The 23,629-nt window shown below is 36.3% G+C and overlaps 1 protein-coding gene across 4 annotated transcripts in view; it reads right to left on the reverse strand.

The window, feature by feature from the left end:
* Positions 1-23,629, reverse strand: part of unk (RING finger protein unk) — a 308,416-nt gene that overhangs the window by 46,009 nt on the left and 238,778 nt on the right. For all 4 annotated transcript variants that reach the window (XM_090375033.1, XM_090375034.1, XM_090375032.1 and 1 more), the window contains one exon: positions 21,840-21,956. In XM_090375033.1, the coding sequence (XP_090231159.1) occupies positions 21,840-21,956 (117 nt within the window). The remainder of the gene's footprint in view (positions 1-21,839; positions 21,957-23,629) is intronic.

The following is a 23,629-nucleotide window of genomic DNA, read 5'->3' on the forward strand; positions in this document are numbered from 1 at the left end:
AATGTGGCCGCTGACATCTGTCTCACATTGTTTTAGCCAACTGGAGAGTGACAGTGGCACAAATCACCATCAACTTTACCAAGGGAGGTGCCTGATGGTCTCCACCAAGACCATCAGGCGATCATTAGCAGCAATAGGAGCTGCCAACCCACCAGAGTCCGATTGCTAACACCATGATGCAGGACTCTATGCCTCAACCAGGAAAAAGAACATTGGCACTGGACCTTGGATGATTGGAGATGGATCTCCTGGTCTGATCAGTCCCGTTTCCAGTTATTTTGAGCAGATGGGAGGGTGCATATCTGGCAGAAACTGCACGAAGCCTATGTACCCATCATGTCAACAAGGAACTGTTCAGGCAGCTAGATGGTCAGTAATGGTCTTGGGAGTGTTCAACCGGCACACACTGGGATTTCTGGTACACTCGATGCATCTCTGAATGGTCAAGGTTATGTGTCCATCCTTGCAGACCATCTGCATACCTTCATGGTCATCATGCATGCACAGAGCAATGGACTCTTCCAGCAGGACAATGCACCTCCCCACAGAGCCGTGGTGACTAGAACATGATTTGAAGAGTATTCTGCAGATTTTACCACCATGACATGGCCTCCTCGTTCACCGGACATGAACCCTGCGGAGCACCTTTGGGATGCTGTGGAAAAGTCCGTTCAAGCTTTGAATCCTTCACCCAGGAATGCGATGGAATTATGGACAGTGGGTGCGGAAAGCATGGATGGAAATACCCGTGGAATGCTTTCATGAACTAGTGGACCCAATGCCTCGCCGCGTGACTGCCCTTATCCGGGAGAAAGGTGGGCCTACCCATTACTAGGTAGGTATCCCTTGATTTCTGTTCACTCAGTGTAAGGCTGCAAATGAATGGATTGTTGCTGTGGTACAGTAATTTCAATACATGTATGGCGAGTAGAAGAGCATTAATGTTAGCAGAACATTCAGACACTGTATGTGAAGGAAATGATAGAGCTGCAGCCACCCAATACCATCATTCTTCAACAAAGTGACACACTAATTGGCATGTTTGTCAATAAACACCGTTTATGGGTTACAGTGAAAGGGCATCATGAGTGAGGCCAGCCCCCGATCATATTCTACACAAGCAGAGGAAGAGGTGATGTATATCGTGACATTAGATCCCCCCCCAGCAGCATACGAAGAATTGCTGCACGAATAGGTCATTTCAAAACCTTTGTTTGGCACACACTGCAAGCAGGAGATTCACTTGCACATGAGCAATTTTTTTTTTATGGATACTTAATTGTATCAACAACAGCTCTGACTTTCTCGTCAATATCCTGTGGACCAATGAAGCAACGTTTACACAAGATGGGATATTCAACAAGCAGAATCTCCATATGTGGTCAGTGGAAAATCCTCACACCATTCGGCAATCCCATTTCCAAGAGGAGTTTAGTGTCATTATGTGGGCTGGCAGTGTAGGAGATAACTTTATCAATCACAAGTTTCCTCCCTAAATATTGATCATTACTTATAAAGTTTTTGCTGAACACTGCCAATATGTTGTTCCAACATGACAGAGTACCTCCATATTTTGGGAGACAAGTAAGAACATTCTTAAATGATCATTACTGGAATCACTAGATTGGCTACCAGGATCTCCTGACCTTAACCTGCTGGATTTTTATATGTAGGGTAACATGAAACAAATTGTTTACACCACAGAAGTTAAAACCGAGATGACTTGTTGAATTGTATCCACCAAGCTGCTGCTATTAAAAACAACACAGCACTACTTGCACATGTACAGGATTCCTTTCCACGCCATGTCGAAGCTTATCTCCTGTCACACAGCACTCATTTCAAACATCTTTTGTGATATTTCTTTTGATCATGCTTCAGTCTGATTGCAGTACTAATAAAATTCATTTACTCCTGCAGTACAACATTACTGAGTTTCTGAGTGCTCTTCAATACATAGCTAAATTTTAATCAACAAAAATTTAATGTTCTGGATTTATTGATAACCATGTACAATAGCAGTAACAATATTCAGATACTTAACAATAAACAAAATAAAAAGTTTTTACATATAGAAAGTATTAGTAAAGGCATACGATGCAAGAAAGCAAGCTTATGCAGCATCAGCAAAAAAAAAAAAACCAAAAAAACTCCCATTTCACCCCTACATTCATTCCAAATCCTGTCCAGCAGAGCCTTAAATTTATTTAGGCTATCAACCTCCACAACAAAAGTTGTGGAAGTTGATTGCTGGAAGTCTGTACAACCAATCAACTACCTGCTGGCTAAATGCAAATTTCCGCACATTTCCGTACAACTGTCTTTCCTCAATTTGAAACTGCCCCCTCAGGTTCTTAATCCGAGCAATAATCCCGTCAGCATTCAGCTTGCTCAACCCATTCAAGACCTTGTACACCTCAATCAGATGACCTCACAGGTGCCTACTCTCAAGGTGCTGCAATTTGCAGAACTTAAGCCTTTCTTGGTAAGAGAATCCCTTTGTTCTTCTCGCCAATCCTGTTGCCCTTCTTTGTACTCATTCTAGCAACTGTAGATCTTTCCTAAAATGAAGCCTAGTAATGGTCAGGCCACACCTAGAATTCAGTATTCTAGGTGTGGCCTGACCATTACCTTGTATAATGGGATAATCACCTCCCTGTCCCTGCTAGCAAAATTCCTATATATCATTGACAAGAGTCCATGACCTGCCCTGGCAGTCCATCTGTACTGTTCAGTAAACTTCATATTTGACTGCCAAATTACCCCAGTTCTTTTTCACTTTCCACTTCCCTAAGTGTAGTACCACACAGTTGGCATGTTTCTCTTCAGTTATTGCTACCCGTGTGCAGTACTTCGCATTTGTCAAGGTTAAACTTCAGTTGCCACTTCTCAACCCACCTGCTTAACTTTTCTAGATCCTGTTGCAGTAGCATTACTGTCTTTACTGTCGTTAACAACCCTGCCAACCTTAGTATCATCTGCAAACTTGGACATTAAACCTGATATACCTTCATCAATATCATTGATAAATATGCAAAACAATAATGGGCCAAACACCGAACCCTGGAGAACTCCACTAATAACATCTATCCACAAAGAGCAGTGTCCATTGATCACCACTCTCTGTTGTCTCCCAATCAACCATCCCTTTATCCATTGTAGCAACTTACCCTTAATGGCATATGTCTCCAATTTGTACAGCAGTCTTCCATGTGCAACAGTATCAAAAGCTTTTCTGAAATCCAAGTATATGATATCAAAATTATTTCTGGCATTCAGTTCCTTTGTGACCACATCATAGTATCCAATAAAACTGGTCGGACAAGACCTCCTTTTAACAAACACATGCTGTGTCTTAACTATTACTGCAGTCTTGTCTAGATGATCCTGCAATGCTTCTTTAACCAGTGATTCCATTATTTTCCCTGGAACACAAGTTAAACTAACAGGTTTGTAGTTATTTGTGTCACCCTTTGAACCCCCTTTGTGAATTGGTGATACATTTGCACACCTCCAGTCCACGGGGGACCTCCCCTGAGTCCAAGGAAGCTTTCGCATAATCATCAATAGTCAACCCATCTATGTTAATTGAACCAATCTGAATCATCCCTTTCCTTCTAGAATTTACATAAGTAAAGAACTCTTTGCTGTTTTTCTTTGCATCCTTTGCCAAAGATTTCTCATAATCTGCCTTTGCTTGCCTAACCTCCTTTGTGACTTGATTACAGACTAGTTTATACCTGCCATAGTCTTCTGTGTCACCTGATACTTTATATGCATCCCATATATTTTTCTTCTGTGCTACGAGCCTCTTTAATTCATCTGACATCCATTTAGGCCTAAACCCTGAAGAGTATTTCTTAGCTGGAATGAAAAGCCTAGTAACTTCCAAAATTAAATGTAAGTCCCTGAAGGCTTCCCATTTAGAATTCAATGTTGGTAACGTCATCACTTGATCCCACTGTACAGAATTTAAAAACTGTCTGAGACCCCTGTAATCACCTTTACAAAAGCCCTCCACTTTATCCTTAATGGTAGTTACATCTTTAAGTAATTCCCACATCAGTACAGTGTGATCACTGTCACCCAGTGGTTCTTTTATCTGCAAATTCTTAATGCATGAGTAATCACTGCTGATAATCAGATCAAGAGTATTACTTCCTCTGGTTGCCTCTCGAACATGTTGCCGTAGAAAACATTCATCCAATAAATCCACAAAAATTCTGCTAGTGTGCAAGTGACCAACCCACAAGTACCAGTCAATATCTGGAAAGTTAAAATCCCCCATTATAAGACATTCTGATTTACTGGCCCATTATTTCTCTGCACAATTGCTCATTATACTCATCAGATTCATTAGGCTTATAATACACACCTACTCTCATTTTTCCTTTCCCAGTGCTTATGTCACACCAAACAGATTCAACATTGCATTGTCCACCAACATCAACTGGATGGACTTCCTTAGATTTTATGTATTTCTTAACCAACAGCATAAACCCTCCTCCCTTCCTGTCCTGTCTATCCTTTCTGTACACACTGTAATCCCCAAATTCCAATTCTGAACTGCTTATATCTGTGCGACACCACGTTTCTGATATCCCAACAATATCTGCCTTTGAGGTCTTGACTAGCACTTCAAGCTCATAAAATTTATTAACTATACTCCTAGCATTGGTGTACATACAAATATACATACATCTGTTCCTACTCTTAGTTACCCTAACACAGCTCATGTATTTACTTGTTCCACTATGACTCCCAGCAGTCCTGGAAATCTCCTTTACCTTGCTTTCTTGGAGGCTGCTGCTCATTCTAATAGAAGCAGTGCAAGAATCACTTTTGCCTCTGCCTGCAGCCACTGTTAAACTTTTAGTCTGTATATATCCCCAAAGCTAGCAGTTTTCCGATCCACCTAACACTGCCTCGATAGCATCAGCAAATATTCTTACACCCTTTCTATTTAAGTGTACCCCATCCCTGTAGAAGCAGTCTTTCCTGTCAACAAGCACAGACCAGGCTAGAAAAAATTCTACCCCTTGAGCCTTGCACAATCTCTCCAGAGAAATCGGTCGACAAGGCTCTCATTATATACTCCCTCCTATCGTGTCTGGGCAGAATTGCAGACACTAAAACATTCTAATTAAAGTAAGCTTTTTCATAAATTTACTATTATACTCAAAATGCTAGAAGCAAAATGATGTCACTAATCTGATTAATGGTCCAACTCAAAAACTGTTGCCCCTAGTTCAAACTGAGTATTTTAACGAACCTTCCCTCAATAAATATTAATATTGATTTCAAGGACACCCTGTATATATATATATATATGAGTGTGCACGCGTGCACACACACACACACACAGAAATTTTTTAACAGGAAACACTTTGTAAAGAACTGCTTGCCATATTATTCTAGAACATAAAAACTGAAATGCATTGTGGGAACATTACATGGGTTGTTTAAATGAATATAAAACATTTCATCCCATGACAGTAAATATGTTAGGTACAAGATCTTACCTTAATTGAACTGATATATATCTGTAATTAAAATATTTATTTAAATAAATTTAATACTAATTTATAATAATAAATGTGATGTAAAGTGATGGAATGTCAGTAAAATGGGTGTGTCCTGGTGATATATTCGTTACAAATGTTGAATTATGTTGAAATCACTCATTACATTACGTAATGAGTGTTTTCAAACTAATTATATAATTATATTATATAATTATCATAAAATAAATTTACTTATGCAACTTTATATTTTTTAATGAAAATTTCAAAAATTTAAATGCGTTTTTTTTATACTTGTTATTTTTCAATGAAACAATACTTTTAAATCTACTGGAAAAAAGAAAAGCATTGTTATCATGAAACTACAGTCTCTTTCATTTTCATTTATAAAATCATAATAATTTCATTTATAAAATCATAACAAACAAAATATCAGATATGATGTTTTGTTTGTTTGTTATTTGGTTTTTAGGAGCATTAGCAACTAAGACCATATTACTCTAGGGATATGCGGTGGTCATTCCCTGACCTTTCCGCATCCTCCGTATTTGGTGGTCACGGGCTCGAACCCCGGTCTAATCAAGAAGCTCGTGCTACGCACTACTGCTTCTGCCCACCTGGCTATGGAGGAACCCAGATATGATGTAAACAGCCATACTACTTCACACAAAGCTGCAAATAAAAAAAATTTCAATAGCACTGATGCATTGGCTTAGCAGCATGTATCATGAAATATGCAATTCTATACAAAAAAAAAAAAAAAACTACCACTCCCAAAATTATTCAAATAAGTCCTCAAGAAGATAGACAGATCAAAAGACATGAATCTCAAATAAGGAATTAACTTCCAGTTAATAAATCATGGCAATGTTATTAGATGCTAAGGAACAAAAATCAAGAAGTGTGTTTATTTAAGTATTTTCTTTTTACAAATTTTGTTCTATTTTTTTTTTTTTTTTTTTTTGGTATTAGTTGGATAAATTTTTCTTACAATAAAATATTTCTGGTACAATGATATTTGTTAAAATTAAACTTTTTTTACATAAAAACATGATAAATTGGTAGGGTATGGACAGTAATTTCATTATACTGAATATTTACCATGTATTTTTATGTAAAAAATTTTTCATTTTTAAATAAATTACCATCAGAACTGGCATTTTACATAAAATGCCAGTTCAGATGGTAATTTATGTGGTTTGTCCCACATTATAACTGTATGAGTACAATTTGTAGATGTTCAAAGCATCAATTTGTATGTTGTGCAGGCTGGAAAACCAAAAATAACTTGGGGAAGGGGGAGATCTTCTCATGAGATTGATTACCTACAAGCTCTGATCAAAGAGGCCTTTCTTTGTCTTTTAAATACTTTGAGCATTCAGTGAATGTAAGTGAATGATTGGATGCAAAAGTTTTTCCTTTGTCTGAGATTTCTACTAGTACACTGAGCCCTTACTTCCTGTGAAGGAAGAGGAAGATATCTTGATGCAAGATCTGGGGATTCTCAGTGACCAGGTCTGTGGATTACTACAAACCTACAGGTATTTTGTTACTTGTTGGCCGATTTGAGGTGATGAAATATCTAGCAGAATTTTTTATCTTGTCAGCAAAAAACAATTTCTTATAGAAGAGGTGGTAGTTGCTTTTCTAAGAAATTGGGATAATAAGCTTTGTGTAAAAATAAATGTAATGATGGGAAAAAAAAACAGAAAAGTAAGATTTTCTAGGATATGCCATATTACAACAGAATGTCTGCTTTTCTGAAAAGGAGCTTGTGCTCAGAGTGCATTCAGAAGATCTTCAAGAGATTGCCAGACAGATGGCTCACATGTGGACAATCAGAGACCTTTCTCTAAGGTTTGAGCCCACTTCTACTGAAATGAACTCTCACTCACGCACACCTCGCTTTATGAGTTTTTTTTTTTTTTTTTCCCCTCTTCAAGTATCAACAAAATCGAAAATATGAACATTAATCGCAAAAAATGAATTTTAAACATTTATAAATATCGCAATTCAAACCACGCACGTAGCTATACAATACACAGCATACCTCGCTTCACGATATTAATCTGTTGCTGTTGTATCACAAAATGTCGTAATGTGAATCCAATAACACATTGTTTTTTGTTAATTCATTCCACGACCTCGGAAGTTCAAATTTTCGCTATATAACTCCCTAAAAGGTCATTTTTATATTGTAAATTGTATTAGTTACTAATTCAAATCATTAAATGCACTACACTTTCATTGTTATCATATTAGCATTAGCATTAGTAGAGGCATATGATGCAAGAAAGCAAGCTTATTCAGCATCAGCCAAAAAAAAAAAAAAAAAAAAACCACTACTCCCATTTCACCCCTCCGTTTGTTCAAAATACCTGTTCAGTTGAGCCTTAAATTTGTTTAGGCTATCAACTTCAACAACAACTGATGGAAGTCTATTCCACAAACCAACTGCCCGCTGGCTAAAGGCAAATTTCCGCACATCTATCCGACATCCGTTCTTCCTCAATTTGAATTTATGCCCTCTCAGGTGATTATTCTGAGCAAGAGGAAGAATCCCATCGGCATTGAGCATGCTCAAGCCATTCAAAGCCTTATACACCTCTATCAGATCACCTCGCCGATGCCTAGTCTCCAGACTCGGTAATTTGCAAAACTTAAGCCTTTCTTCGTAAGATCACCCCTTTGTTCCATTCACTAATCTTGTTGCCCTTCTCTGTACTCGTTCCAGCAGCTCTACATCCTTCTTGAAATGAGGCCTCCAGTACTCAAGGTGTGGCCTGACCAATGCCTTATACAAGGGAATAATCGCATCCCTATCCCTGTTAGAAAAATTCCTGTATATCATTGACAAGACACCATGAGCTACTCTTGCAGCTCGTCTGCACTGCTCAGAGAACTTCATATCTGCCTGCACAATTACCCCCAGGTCCTTTTCATTCTCTACCACTGTCAGCGTAGTACCACAGAGTTGATACGTTGATCTGGGGTTACTGTTTCCCATATGTAGTAGTTTACATTTGTCAATGTTAAACTTCATTTGCCACCTCTCAGCCCATCTGCTCAACCTTTCCAGATCTTGTTGCAGCAGCATAGCATCAGTAGTGTCCTTAACAACCCTGCCAACCTTTGTATCGTCTGCAAACTTGAACATTAAGCTTGATATACCATCATCAATATCATTTATAAATACAGAAAACAACAATGGACCCAACACTGAACCCTGAGGAACTCCACTAATAACATTAGTCCACGTTGAGCAGTGTCCATTGATTACCACTCTCTGTCTTCTGCCACTCAACCATCCCTTTATCCATAGCAGCAATTTGCCTCCAATGCCACACTGCTCCAATTTGTGTAGCAGTCTTCCATGCGCAACAGTATCAAAAGCCTTTCTAAGATCCAAATATATAATATCAAAGTTATTCCCTGCATCCAGTTCTTTTGTGACTACATCATAGTATCCAATCAAATTGGTCAGACAAGACCTGCCCTTAACAAAACCATGCTGTGTCTGAGCTATAACGGAATTCTTGTGTAGATGATCCTGCAGTGCTTCTTTAACCAGTGCCTCCATTAATTTTCCTGGAACCGAAGTTAAACTAACAGGTCTATAATTACTTGTGTCAGCCTTTGATCCTCCTTTGTGAATTGGGGTTACATTTGCACATCTCCAGTCTATGGGTACCTCTCCTGAGTCCAAAGAAGCTCTCATAATTATGGCTAGGGGTTTGCTTACTTCCTTTGCTGCCTCCTTTAATATAACTGGATAGATCCCATCCACCCAGGGTGCCTTTTTTATGTTTATCCTCGCAATTTCCCCTCCCCTTTCCTCTCAGTTATTAGAAAATCATCTAGCTCACTGCCAATGTTTACTTCACCTACGACATTCCCTTTCCTGAATAACTCCTCATGTGTGAATGTAGATGCAAAATACTTGTTTAGATTGTTAGCCACCTGAGCAGGATCCTCAACTGTTGAACCATCAACATCCAGTGGACCAATCTGATTCATCCCTTTCCTTCTTGAGTTTAAATAGGTAAAGAACTATTTTCTGTTTTTCTTTGCATCCTTTGCCAAGGATTCCTCATAATCTGCCTTTGCCTGCCTAATCTCCTTTGTGGCTTGGTTACAGACCAAGTTATATCTATCATAGGCTTCCATGTCACCCATTAATTTGTATGTATCCCATGCATTTTTCTTCTCTGCCATATGTCTCATTAGTTCATCTGACAACCATTTAGGCCTGAACCTTGAACAATATTTCTTGGTTGGTATGTAAAGCCTGGTAGCTTCCAAGATTAGTTCCTTGAATGCTTCCCATTTTGAATTTGCTGTTGGTAACATCATCAGTTGGTCCCACTGTATAGAATTTAAATACTGTCTCAGACCATCATAGTCGCCTTTACGAAAACAAAAACCCTTCCCTTTACCTCTGATGGTAGTTACCTCCTTGAGTAAATCCCACTTCAGCACACTGTGATCACTGCCACCTAGTGGTTCCTTTATCTGCAGATTCTTAATGCATGAAGAATCACTACTGATAATCAGATCAAGAGTATTACTCCCTCTAGTTTCCTTGCAAACATGCTGGTGTAGAAAACAATCATCCAATAAATCCACAAAAGCCTTGCTAGTGTTCAAGTGACCAATCCACAAATTCCAGTCAATATCTGGGAAATTAAAATCCCCCATTATAAGACTCTCTGATTTACTGGCCCATTCTATTTCCCTGTACAGTATCTTATTATACTCATCAGAGTCATTAGGCCTATAGCACACTCCTACTCTCAATTTTGATTTACCTATGCTTATGTCACACCAAACTGACTCGACACCGCCCTGTCCATCGATGTCGACTGGCTTCACTTCCTTGGATTTTATGTGTTTCTTAACTAATAGCATAACCCCTCCTCACTTCCTATCCTGTCTTTCCTTTCTGTAGACGTTGTACTCCCCAAATTCCAGTTCTGCATTCCTTATATCTGTGTGACACCACGTCTCTGATATCCCAACAATATCTGCCTTTGATGTTTTGAGCAATACCTGAAATTCATCAAATTTATTTACTAAACTCCTAGCATTGATGTACACGCAAGTATACATGCACCTGTTTCTATTCTTAGCTACCCTAACACAACCCATGTGTTTACTTGTACCGCAATGGCTCCCAGCAGTCTCTGAAATACCATGCATCTTGTTTTTCAGGCTTCTGCTCATTCTAATAGAAGCAGTGCAAGAATCTCTTTCACCTCTGCCAGTGGCTACTGTCAATCTATTGGTCTTTGTCTCCCCCCAAGCTAGCAGTTTTCCGACCCACCTAACACTGCCTCGATAGCATCAGCAAATATTCTTGCACTCTTTCTATTTAAGTGTATCCCATCCCTGTAGAAGCAATCTCTCCTGTTAACAAGTACAGTCCAGGCTGAAAAAAATTCTACCCCTTGAGCCTTGCACAATCTTTCCAGGGCCGAATTGATCGACAAGGCTCTCATCACATACTCCCTCCTATCGTGTCTGGGCAGAATTGCAGACACTTTCAAATTCAACCCTACTTCACAGCTTTTTTTCAACAGTGACCTGTACTTGTTAAGTAATTCCGCTGGTCTCCTACTCTTAATATCATTAGTGCCAACGTGTACAACTACATCACCTTTTGTGCCCTTAAAAGATGATATCCGCTCTACGTCATCAACCTTTGCCCCTGGCAGACATACCCTGGTCCTGTTCCATCTATCCTTTTTACAAAGCATGTTCTCCGTTTCCCTGACAATAGAGTCACCAACAACTACTAGTTCTTGTGGGACCAGCGCATTCTGCCTTGGAGGCTGCCTTATAAGAACCAATGTTATAAGAACCAATATGTTATAAGAACCAATTTTGAACGGCTTTATGATATTTTTCTAAAGGACATTTCTGGAAGTCACGACCATAAAACAATAAAAACAATTCGCACTTTCCAGTTTATTGGGCTTTTCTGTTACTGCAAGCAATTATAAACAGGTAGCAAACTCGATCTTCTTGCATTTGCAAAAATACCGATAGCTGGAATTGTTGCTGTTGTTGTTTGGTTTTTAGGAGCATTAGCAACTAAGGCCATATTGCTCCGGGGATATGCGGTGGTCATTCCCTGACCTTTCCACATCCTCTGTATTTGGTGATCACGGGCTCGAACCCCGGTCTAATCAAGAAGCGTGTGCTATGCACTGCTGCTCCTGCCCACCTGGCTACGGAGGCACCAGCTGGAATTGTGTGGTTTTTTTTACGTTATTACGGTGAAATGTGTTTGCCCTTTACTGAAATCTTCAATCATATAAAAAACAAATAAATTTTCAGAATCTTCTCTTCACTCCTTTTTTTTTAAAGCTTTGTAAACTTGTTGCTCCATGCAAATTGTGTTAGTTGCAATTTGTGCATTCCGTTAAAAAAATGTTTATGCATACTATTGAAATTTATAAAGAATAGAGAAGATTATCTTGGAAATGAACGCCTCCTTGTGCAACAAACCAATGAGTGCCGAGCCAGTAATGAGTGATCAACGAGTGTGCATTTAGTCGATGATGATGAAGAAGAATAAACATTTGTAAGTCATAAATAATTTCTCTATTATTATAATTTGCTTGATTTTACAGGCTACGTTTTTATATCTTTGCAAACGCAGTCAATCAATATTTAAATAAACTAATTAGCTAACTAATTTCGTTTTTGATAACATAACCTCTATTTTTAACACTATGTCTATGGGAAATAAATTCCCCCTTTATCAGTTTGCTTTATGCCTGCACGCTAGGAACGAATTAACTTGTAAAGTCGAGAACTACCTGCGTATATATACATATATATATATATGATTAAATTAATCCAAAAATTAAATAAAGAAATAAAAATTACTGAAATATATATTAAAATAAATAAGAAAAATAATAGAAAAAAGCTAACGTCAGTGGCAGCAGAAAAGCACAATCCACTACATGTTGTGTATAATAAACTAAATTAAAATAAGATATTGCCAGTAGCATGGCAGACGACCAGTAGAAAATGAACTAAACCAAATAAAATAACAATAACAGAAAATACACACACACACACACACACACACACACACACACACACAAATATATAAACATATACAGGGTGATTCACTACCTGTGTGACAAACTTGCAGGAGGCACAAAGACGAATCGGACTCACATAGCATTGCAGGGTCCGAAATGCCTTCGTCATGCGGTAGAGGACGTTGAACGGGATGTCGCATGAACAGCGATCCCGCTGGAAGTCAGCATTTGCGAACCATTTCTGTTGAAGAAACCAAGTAGCAAACGTCCTCCGGAGTGGATAATCTGCAGGCTCCAATGATTGGACGCATTGCAGATGGTATGAACTCATTTGGTTTGTTGACAGTATCCTCCATACAGTGGATTGGGAAATACCCAATTGTTGGCCTATCGCTTGAGTACTCTTACTCGGATTGCCTTCTGCAAGATGTAGGACATTCTCCTCATTGTCTGGCGTCCTCATCGTTCGCTCTCGATTCATGGTACCTCTCGTGAAACAACCAGTCTCGCGTAACCTTCTGTGCACACGTGCGAAAATCGTATGATGAGGAGCACGCCTGTGCAGGAGACGTTCCTGGTACAAGCACAGAGCGGCGCGACCGTTACAGTCCGCAGCTCCATACGCGAGGTGCATGTCGGCCAGTTCAACGTTTGAATACTCATCAATCCTACTGCCTCGGGAACTGGTTCGCAAATGCTGACTTCCAGTGGGATCGCTGTTCACGCGACCTCCCGTTCAACATCCTCTACTGCATGATGAAGGCATTTCGAACCCTGCAATGTTATGTGATTCTGATTCATCTTTGTGCCCCCTACACCGCCTGCAAGTTTGTCGCACTGGTAGTGAATCACCCTGTATACAGCAGGTCATAAGGCCAATAACTTATAAAGACTAAGATAGCCTGTGCAGGTCTACAATGCCATACCCTGGAAATAAACATATAATTAGTAATAATATATAATTATATAATACAATAATGATTATGTAGCTAATTATTGATATATAGATACATTGAAAGGAACTTTTTCTAGAACTTACCCCTTTCAATATATCCCACCAATAATTAACAGAGCTATCTTTTTCTGATTGCCATCTGCCTGTTTAACTATGTCCGATTAATAAACATAAACATAGAATATTAGAATAAATGTACATAGATCCCATATAAAAAATTTCATTAACAAAAAAGATATTGAATTGCAGCATTTTCAGGTTCACAGCTTCAACAACATCTCTATTACCATACTAGCAATAGAAAGTAATAATTTCAAAAGATTGGAAATAGAAAATATGAACATATTAAGACATAAATCACTTTATCCTTATGGACTCAACAATAAATTCAACGGACACTGTTATACTAATAATATACTGGACCAATGCATCTATAAAATTTTCCAAATGGTTAAAAGACCTTCACCCAAAAACAAAACAGTAAAAAATATTAATAAAAAAACCCCCGCACAGATAATAAATTAGGTAGTTTTGCTGATATGTTAAAATCATGGGACAAATCTATTATACAAGTTAAGTATACAGCCGAATAACGTGCTTTTCAGTTACCACTATTTGAAAAAATTATACCACTTTTCACTTTACACGATGTGAATTTCCAGTTAACGCGATCTATTTTTTTTATGCGATAGTTGAAAGATTTGAATCGCACGTTAAGCTTACTGCGCATCGGATGGGCAATACACAAACATTTGCCTGCTGCCTGCGTCAGTGTGTTCCATTAACCATCAAAAAAAGAAGTGTTGCTTGTTTGTCTCCCGTTAATAGAGTCAATGCAGACTTGCTTTTAAAAATTCAAGTTTTTAAATGAGCCAGATGAAAATGTTACCGCGAAGGAGATAACGGTAAAAGAACTAGATGAAATCTTTCGCATTGCAGAGAACCTCAAACAAAAGGTTTGAGGTTTTCTGCGATATTTATTTCGCCAGGGTCCAGAGAAGATTGTTGTCAGCTATCGGAAATTGATTGATGAAAAGAGAAAGTCAACACTGATCAAATATTTCTGCAACAGTCATTTCTTCATGTGTATTTTATGTCAGAGGTTCCCAAACTTTCTCAGTTCACGGTGCCCTTAGTGTCTCAGTAATTTTTTCACAGCACACCTAGACCAAAAGAAATACCTAAATAGTTAGGTCCAAACAACTTAATAAGAAATGTTGAAACTGTGAACTACCTCGAGCTAATAGTTCACGTGGTGTCTGACAGATGTCGAGTATCGATGTGTTTTCCTCGAAAATTTTAAATATTTCACGGCGCACAGTTTGGGAACCGCTGTTTTATGCAATAAACATTTAATTCCATAATTATTTTCATTATCTTTACATTGTATACAGTTAAAAAGTTATTTAAAAGGTATTTTTAAAATTCTTTATGGACATTCCAGAAGGTCAAGGACCAATTATAATTTTTCCTAATGATTATTATATTCGATTAACAAGTTTCTGTTTTGCACAATGCGCTCGCGGGACGAATTAATCACATTAATCGAGGCCAGCCTTTATTCATGATATTATTTTTGGTCTAAAATATAGTAAGCTAAGAGCATTATTTAAAATAAATAATGCATATAGCTATAATAACATACACTTAAACCATCTACTAAATGATATTTTTAAATTCAAATTAGGTAATAAATTTAAGGATACGACTGAATACATCAATTTTAAATTTAGTAGCTTAGTACTGGATAATATACAAATGGATAAAATTATCAGCAAATTTAAATATGCATTACCTATTACAAACTCTTATATTAGTACCCGCTTCAGTTACAACAAACCTATATGTCTAACGGTATGCAATCACAAACATGTGGCCTGCAACTTAGAGAAGAGCGATATTGAGGCAGAATGTTTTTGCTATCTACCTCAATATCAAACATATATGGATAAATACCATAAACACATTATTACCGGGGATTTGAGTATTATTTCTTACACAGAATTACGTAACTTGTTATCATATGGATTTAAATTTAGGCCTAGTAAAAAAAGTACATTAAATATGATTAATAAGCAAATACACATAGACTTAGTACATTTTTGCTTAAAACTGGTATACAAAAACACAAAACACCATTGGAAGCCTTCCACGTGTGGTTAACCCTCATGTACCAAGCTACAGAAAAACGTATAGGCTTTATGCATAAAAAAACACAAACCACAAAGATTTTTGATATGTCAAAATTAAACTGCAATTAAAGAAGATACAAACTAAGTTCACAATAACAACAATAGACAATGCAGCCAACAACTACAGCGTTATATGCAAAAAATTCTAAAAGAGCGTTATATGCAAAAGCGTTATATGCAAAATTATTAAAAGAGCTAAATAATAGCACTACTTACAAAATGGTAACAAATAACCATAACACCATCATAAAGAAATTACTGGCCATGCACAAAAAGTTAAAATTAATAAATCCAAACACCAAATTTCCTTATGTACATTGTATACCTAAGTTCCACAAATCTCATATAGGATTCAGGTTTATTACATCATGTAGGAATAGTTATGCCAAGCTCCTACATCAAAAACTGGAAGCCCTACTAAATATCATATCAAACAATACAGGGTGCCTCCGTAGTCAGGTGGGCAGGAGCAGCAGTGCATAGCACACGCTTCTTGATTAGACCGGGGTTAGAGCCCATGACCACCAAATACGGAGGATGCGAAAAGGTCACAGAATGACCACCACATATCCCCGGAGCAATATGGCCTTAGTTGCTAATGCTCCTTAAAAAAAAAAAAATAAATAAAAAAAAACACCACAATATAGGTACGTCTAGAATAATTCTTAATAATAATCCAATATTAGAATATTAAATAATAACGGCAATACTATAGAACATATAAATACTTTCGACTTTAAAAACCTATTTACTAGTATTTCCCATAAAAAAAAAAAAAAAAGGTAAAGTGCAGCCATTATCAACCCACTGCAGGATGGAAGCCTCCTCAACAATTCATGCTTGAGGGAAGTGGACCATAATTTGCCACACTGGTCCAGTGCGGGTTGGCAGATCGACCGTATTCAGCAGTCAGGGGCTTGAACCCTGATCTACTCAAAGAGCATGTGCTACTGCACTCCCGCTCCTGACCGCTCGGCTATGAAGGCCCATTAACAACTTAAAACCAGTTTTTAATAATTATTATAAGGAATATAAAAACATATTACCATGCCAACAGAAATATTGGGATGACTTAACTTATGTTTGTTCAACAGTTACATTTTTAACAGAAATAGTATATATAAACAACATACATGTCTAGTCGCTAATCTCTATTTGCATCATTTTGAAAGAAACTTAAATAAAAGCCTAGTACTTTACAGATACATAGATGATCTAATAGTGATAAATGAACCCAACTTTCTTATAGATGTAATTAACCACTATCCTCCAGATTTAGAGATAAAATGTACGAATAAGTATAGTACAAAAAAAGCCACCTATCTAGATATAGAAATCTACATAGAAGATAAAACATTATACACTAAAGTATATGATAAGCGCAAAGAATTCAGATTTAAATCAACAAACCTTACATACTGGCACTCTAATATTTCAAAGGGAATACACAAAAATATCATAGTTTCTCAAAGCATTACACTGATTAAAATATGCAATAATGACAATAACATTATAGAACCACTTATAGAATTTAGGTCTAAGCTGATTGATAATGGATTTCCAGCTAATTTTATCACTATAAACCTTCATAAAGCCCTTTTTATTGCTATAAATAAATGGCACAATAATATAAACCCAAATTACATCATAACAAAAGTATTTTCTATATAAGTAACATAAGTAACTCGATTTTAATATAAGCCTCCACTGGTTCATATATTTTTCTATTACATTTAAGAATATTCCTTTTCACATTAGTCATTTTGAGGACTTGTACATATGTATACAGTAGGCACTATCTTTAGAGCATGTAATATATAGTTTATGCTCATTGAAAAAGTTGTACCTATATTTGCTCTTAAGGTAGTAATCAAATTAATTTTTTTAATGGGTATTTTCATTTCTACATTGTAAAATATTTTAAAGGTTTTTCATTCAATTGTTTTTGTTAATTTGCATACTAAAAATTTGAGAGCCATCTATTCATTTTCTTAGGAACTATTTTAGAACTTTCTTAGGAACTATTAATTTTCTCTGAAAAAAAATTTCAAATTCTGCAGTATAGAATTCAACTATAATTTCAGTTAATTATTTAGTCGAAAAACTTTTCCGAAATTCAGAGGGCGCTGCTGTTTTGGCTAAAATTATTTATTTAGTTTGTCCTTTAGTATTCAGAACTGAGAGGGTGCTGTTGTCACTAACTGTTTGGTATAAAGTAACATGTGCTCAACATTTTCATTCTTTTAATTAATATAGTTCAAAGTGGTAAGCAGTGTTTTCCTATTTATTTATTAAAATTGATTATTTAACTATTCTTAATTATCTGTTCAGCATAAAACATATGCTATGTGGTAGTAATAGATTAATTGATCTGTAAAGATGGTCTATAATTTATTATAAAATCAGCTAGTATTTAGGCATTTGGAATTAGCCATTCCTTTATTTCCTTATTATTTTATATTTCATCATTATCTTCATCTATTAAACACCATCTGGTGTCCTCTTGTAGTCATATCAGGATCCCTTACTAAAGGGTCGGGCAGTTGACACTCCCAGTATATATCCTAAGTACAATTATATAAAGCTGTTTTCTTTACTTTTCACTATCTAACCCTAATTTTTCATACCTCAAGATCTATTAGAGCAATTCGAGGGAAATTGAGGTACTATTACTATACCTATCCCTACTTCCTTTCTCCTTATGTCAGCAGAAGCTTTCTTTTGCATAATTGTAAATCAAATAAAATTACCACAACTGAAATTGAAAATTATGGTTGGCCCTCTATTTTATATATATTCATTTTGAAGTTATGTCGGGCTAACTGTTACCTTGCCTGTTTGCTGCTAAATTTAAATTATAACCAAATTAGCCTTTATGTTTATTAATCGGACTTAGTTAAACAGATAGATGGGAATCAGAAACAGATAGCTCTGTTAATTATTTATTCTGTGGGATTTATTGAAAGGGGTTGGCCCTAGAAAAAGTTCCTTTCAATGTATCTATATCAATAATTAGCTACATAATCATTATTGTATTCTGTATTATTACTAATTATATGTTTATTTCCAGGGTATGGCATTGTAGACCCACACAGGCTATTTTAGTGTTTACAAGTTATTGGCCTTATGGCCCGTTGTATACTGTTATGTTTATATACATATTATACTTTTACTATAATAACTAAATTACAGACTGATGTAATGTTCAATCTACTATTGATGGCATTAATCTGATCTGATATAACTTTTACATTTATCCCAATTTTTTATATACATATATAACAGAGTGCTCATAAGTATGCCAAGGAAGGATAACAAGGTTTTCCAAAAGGTTCATGATTAAAAAAACACTCCACTGGGAAATTGTTACATGCTCAAGGGTAATGATCTGTAAATTAATTGTGCTGTTGATTGTAGTTTTCTGTGAAGGCAATGTGAGCTTCTATTTACAAATTCACCTAACTTATGTCCAGTTAGTGTAGGAAAACGGGAATGAGTTATTAAAATTTTTTTCTACTTTGCAGTTAAAAGAAGACAATGTGCTCACTCAGCAGTGTAAAGTTTCTTCAAACAATTGTGTTGTTGACAGTATGCCATGCCTTCAGTTGCACTACCACTGTAGCAGATCATGCAAAAATGATTGCAAGTGACACAGCTGCCACACATCATTGTTGATGAGTAGGTAGATTGTATGTTTATGGCTTTTACACAGCTCCAAGCTATGTAACTTAGAGGCCTAAAACTTTGCATGCACACAGAGAACTCTAAGGGATAGTGAAACTGTGTCTTTTTTTAAATACAGTAATTAAAAAAATTAAATAACTAATCATCTGAAAATGTAAAGACAAGATTTATTTACGTAATTAACTTTTATGACATTATTTTTAAATTCTCTTCTAAGATTTCACACACATTAAGTTAGCATATATCAAATTTGTGATGTTATGAATGAAAGAGGGCACCATAAATGCCAAGCCTATAAAAGAATATTAGGTAAGTTGCTGACGTGCTATTTAAATGTTTCATAGTTTTATTGCTGCAACCTCTGCAAAGCTAGGTGACTTAAGATATAGGCCTATTGAAAAGAAGTGGGGAGAGTTCCCCAGCTCACCAGGTATTTTTGTCTAAAATATATTTTACACATAATTACTGGTCTCTAATTCTGAAAGGAAAACACTAGATAGAAATATGGAGGTTATTTGTCTGTAGAGTTTGTGAATTTTTATAAAATTAACTTAACTCATCTAAAAACTGTGCAACAAAAGTTACACACTAAGCTGAGGCAACAGAGTCATATACAGCCACTCCCCGACTTACGTAAGGGTTGTGTTCTGTAGAACTCTACGTAAGTTGCAATTTCCTCCAAAACATATGCAGCACTCTCAACTATGCGCACCAAATTTGATTGAAGCAAAAGCAAAAAATAAATGTTTGACGAACATGTAAATAGAATTCTGTATTCAATTTTTTCATCTCACATGCAGGAAAAATTTCAAGTGTACAAAATTACAAAAGTGTGCAATTACAAAACTTTAACATGGAAACCTGCACAATGCTTGAACCTATTAAACCACCCATTGCTTGCCACAAACTTGGCTTGGGGTTTGGCATACTTATCCTTAATATCTTCATAAATGCTTCTTGCTTTTGCTTGAATGGCCATTAGACTCAGGGACACTTGCTTCTGAATCTGATTTTCCATCCAGATTATTAACAGATTTTCCATCTTCAATATAGCACCTGAACACTTTTTGTGATCACTGATGATCTTAAATGCATTGATCCTTTAACATGTTCTTTTATATGTGCACGGTCCTTTAAAATAGTATTCACTGTTGAAGCAGTGAGACCTAATTCCTGTGCAATAGATAACAAACTTTGTCCTGCTCCTTACTTCTTAATCATTTTCATCTTCATTTTTAATTTCAATTTTGTTTTGTTTCCTAGTGCTGCCACCACTTGCATTTTCTGTTGATTGCTTTCCCTTCATTTTTGTAATACGTAAATAGGAATGAAGAGAAGTTTCTGAAAATTTCTTTTTTTTTTTTTTTATATATGATTGAAGATTTCAGTGAAGGGGAAACACATTTCACTACAATACTGTAAAAACCCACACAATTCTAGTTATTAGTATTATTGCAAGTGCAATAAGACCAAGTTTACCACCCGTTTATAATAGATTTCATTAACAGAAAAGCCCAATAAACAGGAAAGTGCAAATTGTTTTTATTGTTTTATGGTTGTGACCTCCAGAAATGTGCTTTAGAAAAATATCACAAAGGCGTTCAAAACTGATTCTTATAACTGAAAATATAACAATGAAGGTGTAGTGCATTCTCCTGCCGGATCGTGTAGCCCTTCCTCTCACCCAATAGTAATAGTACATTTGTAAACGTGTTGGCTGCATGTTTTTTATTTTGGTAGTTGTTGGCGCATAGGCTTCTGTGGCCATAATGCACCTCCCAAGGTTTTTTTTTGCAGTACTTTGATCCAAGCCCGAGGCGGGAATCGAACCCGCGACCTTTGGGTTGCCAGGCAGGCACTTTACCCACCCGGCTAGCCCGGTCGGCTGCATGTTTTGTATATGCATCCTTTGGTTAAGTGATTTTTGTGTTGTGCTTATTTTAAATAAATTTATATAAAACTAATGCAATTTCAATTATAAAAATGACCCTTTAGAGATTTAAACAGCTTAGTTATATAATGAAAATTTCAACTTCTGAAGTCTTGAAACAAATTACCAAAAAAAAAAAAAAAAAAACACCCCAATGTGTTATTGGGTTCAATTATAATATTTTTTTCACAATACCTCCATTTATTCCTACAGGATGCAAAATATGTTTCTATAATTTTTCAGTTTTCACCGGCAGGCAATACATAAAGTCAAATTAATGTAAGTTGGGGAGTGCCTGTATAGGCCAATATCTCCTTCACATGCAACTCTATTCACAAAAGGACCAGTTGTGAGTGGAGAGCATGTAGAGAAGCTATTGCTTGATAGGCAAGTTAGCTTGAACACACCCCAAATTTATCTATACATCTCAGAATATTACTCTCACACCTCAATGGGCTTCTGCTAGTTTCATTTCTTGAAATACTAGTAAATACTTACCTGAACCAGTAAGGCTACTTATTGGACTATTCACAGCATTTGATTCATTTTCTAGGTCTCTGTCAATTGATGCCTCAACATTAATATCATCCAGACTCAAATCGTCTAATGCATTTCCTAAAAGAATCAATTACAAATTATTTCAGCTAAAAATTACTTCAAATTGATTTTTTTCTTCTTAATGTTACAAGTTAAATTTAAAAGCCATTGCATGTTTATTAAATATTACATCTCTTGAATATTACACATTACTTTACATCCTCCATTGTTAATATAACAAATGCCAAAACAAGTAATACTATGATACTGATACTGCAAATTATTAGAAGAGATGCGAGCAACAAGTTATGTTACTAATGCTTGCTAACTATTTTTAATACCATTTAGAGGTTACTGCATTTTTCTGTCCTTCACATGATTCTCCAGAGGGTGACAAGGTGTTCATATTGGAACTCTTAATTTTTTTTTCTAAAATTTTATAGGGAAAAAAATTGAGTTCCAGCTAACTGAAAACTAGATAAGATAAAAACATACTTTGAATATGTCCAGAGCATCCTGTGGAACATACTGAAAATTTGTGTTTGTGATGGCCGTAAAGCTAAAGTTATGGGGAATGAGCATACACATTGGTATGGTGATCCACTGGAATTTTCACAGTGAAATGGGTCACAAAAAACTAGGCTGCATAAATATAAACCATTATTGAAAACTAATAGACTGGACCTAAGAAAATTTACATTTGGTCAGCATGTTGCTAAACCACTGAAATAAACTACCCTTCTGAGCAGTTTAGTTGACAGTCTGGTAAAATTTAAGGGGCAGCTGGATTAGTACCATCCGGCAGTGGGAGGGAATGACATTAGGGATTTTTTTTGTTGATGCAGCAAAAGCCTAGCTTCATTGCATCTTTGTCCTTTACTAATACTATGTGGTTAAAGAAGTAATGCAGTATCCTTTTGACAGATAGACAATTATACAGTAAGCACAGCATGCAATAGTTAAGGGGAGATACTGTCTGGGCAATCTGATGAGCTACAATAAGACAGACACAAAGGAACTGAATGCAATAAAATATATATATATTATAATAAATAAAAAAAAAAAAAATTGATGTCATATACAGTGAAAGTGGGATAATTTAAAATCAAAGTACCCCCTCCCCTCAAACAATTTAAATTATCCAAGATGGATTTTTATAATTAAGTAAATCTATAGGTGTAACAGTGGTTCCCAACCTAATAGGCTATTATACATATAATGCAAACATTAAAATTTAACTGGACAGTTAAACAATTATAAATCGAAATAAGTCACACCTTCATTGAAATTTTTGGGCTTGTCTGCCTAAGATAAATGCTACAGTGTTTTTTTGACAGTGTTTTAAGTCATGTTCTGCATCAAGCTTGTTGTGGTATTTTTACTTTAACAATGTGCAAGTAGTAGAAAATGGCACAAGGATTTTAAGGGCTTTGTCGCTAAGTGACAGATATTGGTTTTTTTAACCCAAGCCAAAGGTTTATTAAATTTTTTTTGAACAATGTTTGTATAATCAGCTGAGATATCAATAAGCCTTTCTTTATCTGTCATAGCCAGTTCATTAGCCATTAACACAAAAGACATTGAATGGTTAGTTAGTTAGTTATTTTGGTTTTTAGGAGCATTAGCAACTAAGGCCATATTGCTCCGGGATATGCGGTGGTCATTCCCTGACCTTTCCGCACCCTCCATATTTGGTGGTGACGGGCTCGAACCCCGGTCTAATCAAGAAGCGTGTGCTACGCACTGCTGCT

This window comes from Mastigoproctus giganteus, chromosome 6 (genome assembly GCF_048544385.1).
Source record: "Mastigoproctus giganteus isolate SK-2022 chromosome 6, ASM4854438v1, whole genome shotgun sequence".
Lineage (NCBI taxonomy): Eukaryota > Metazoa > Arthropoda > Arachnida > Uropygi > Thelyphonidae > Mastigoproctus > Mastigoproctus giganteus.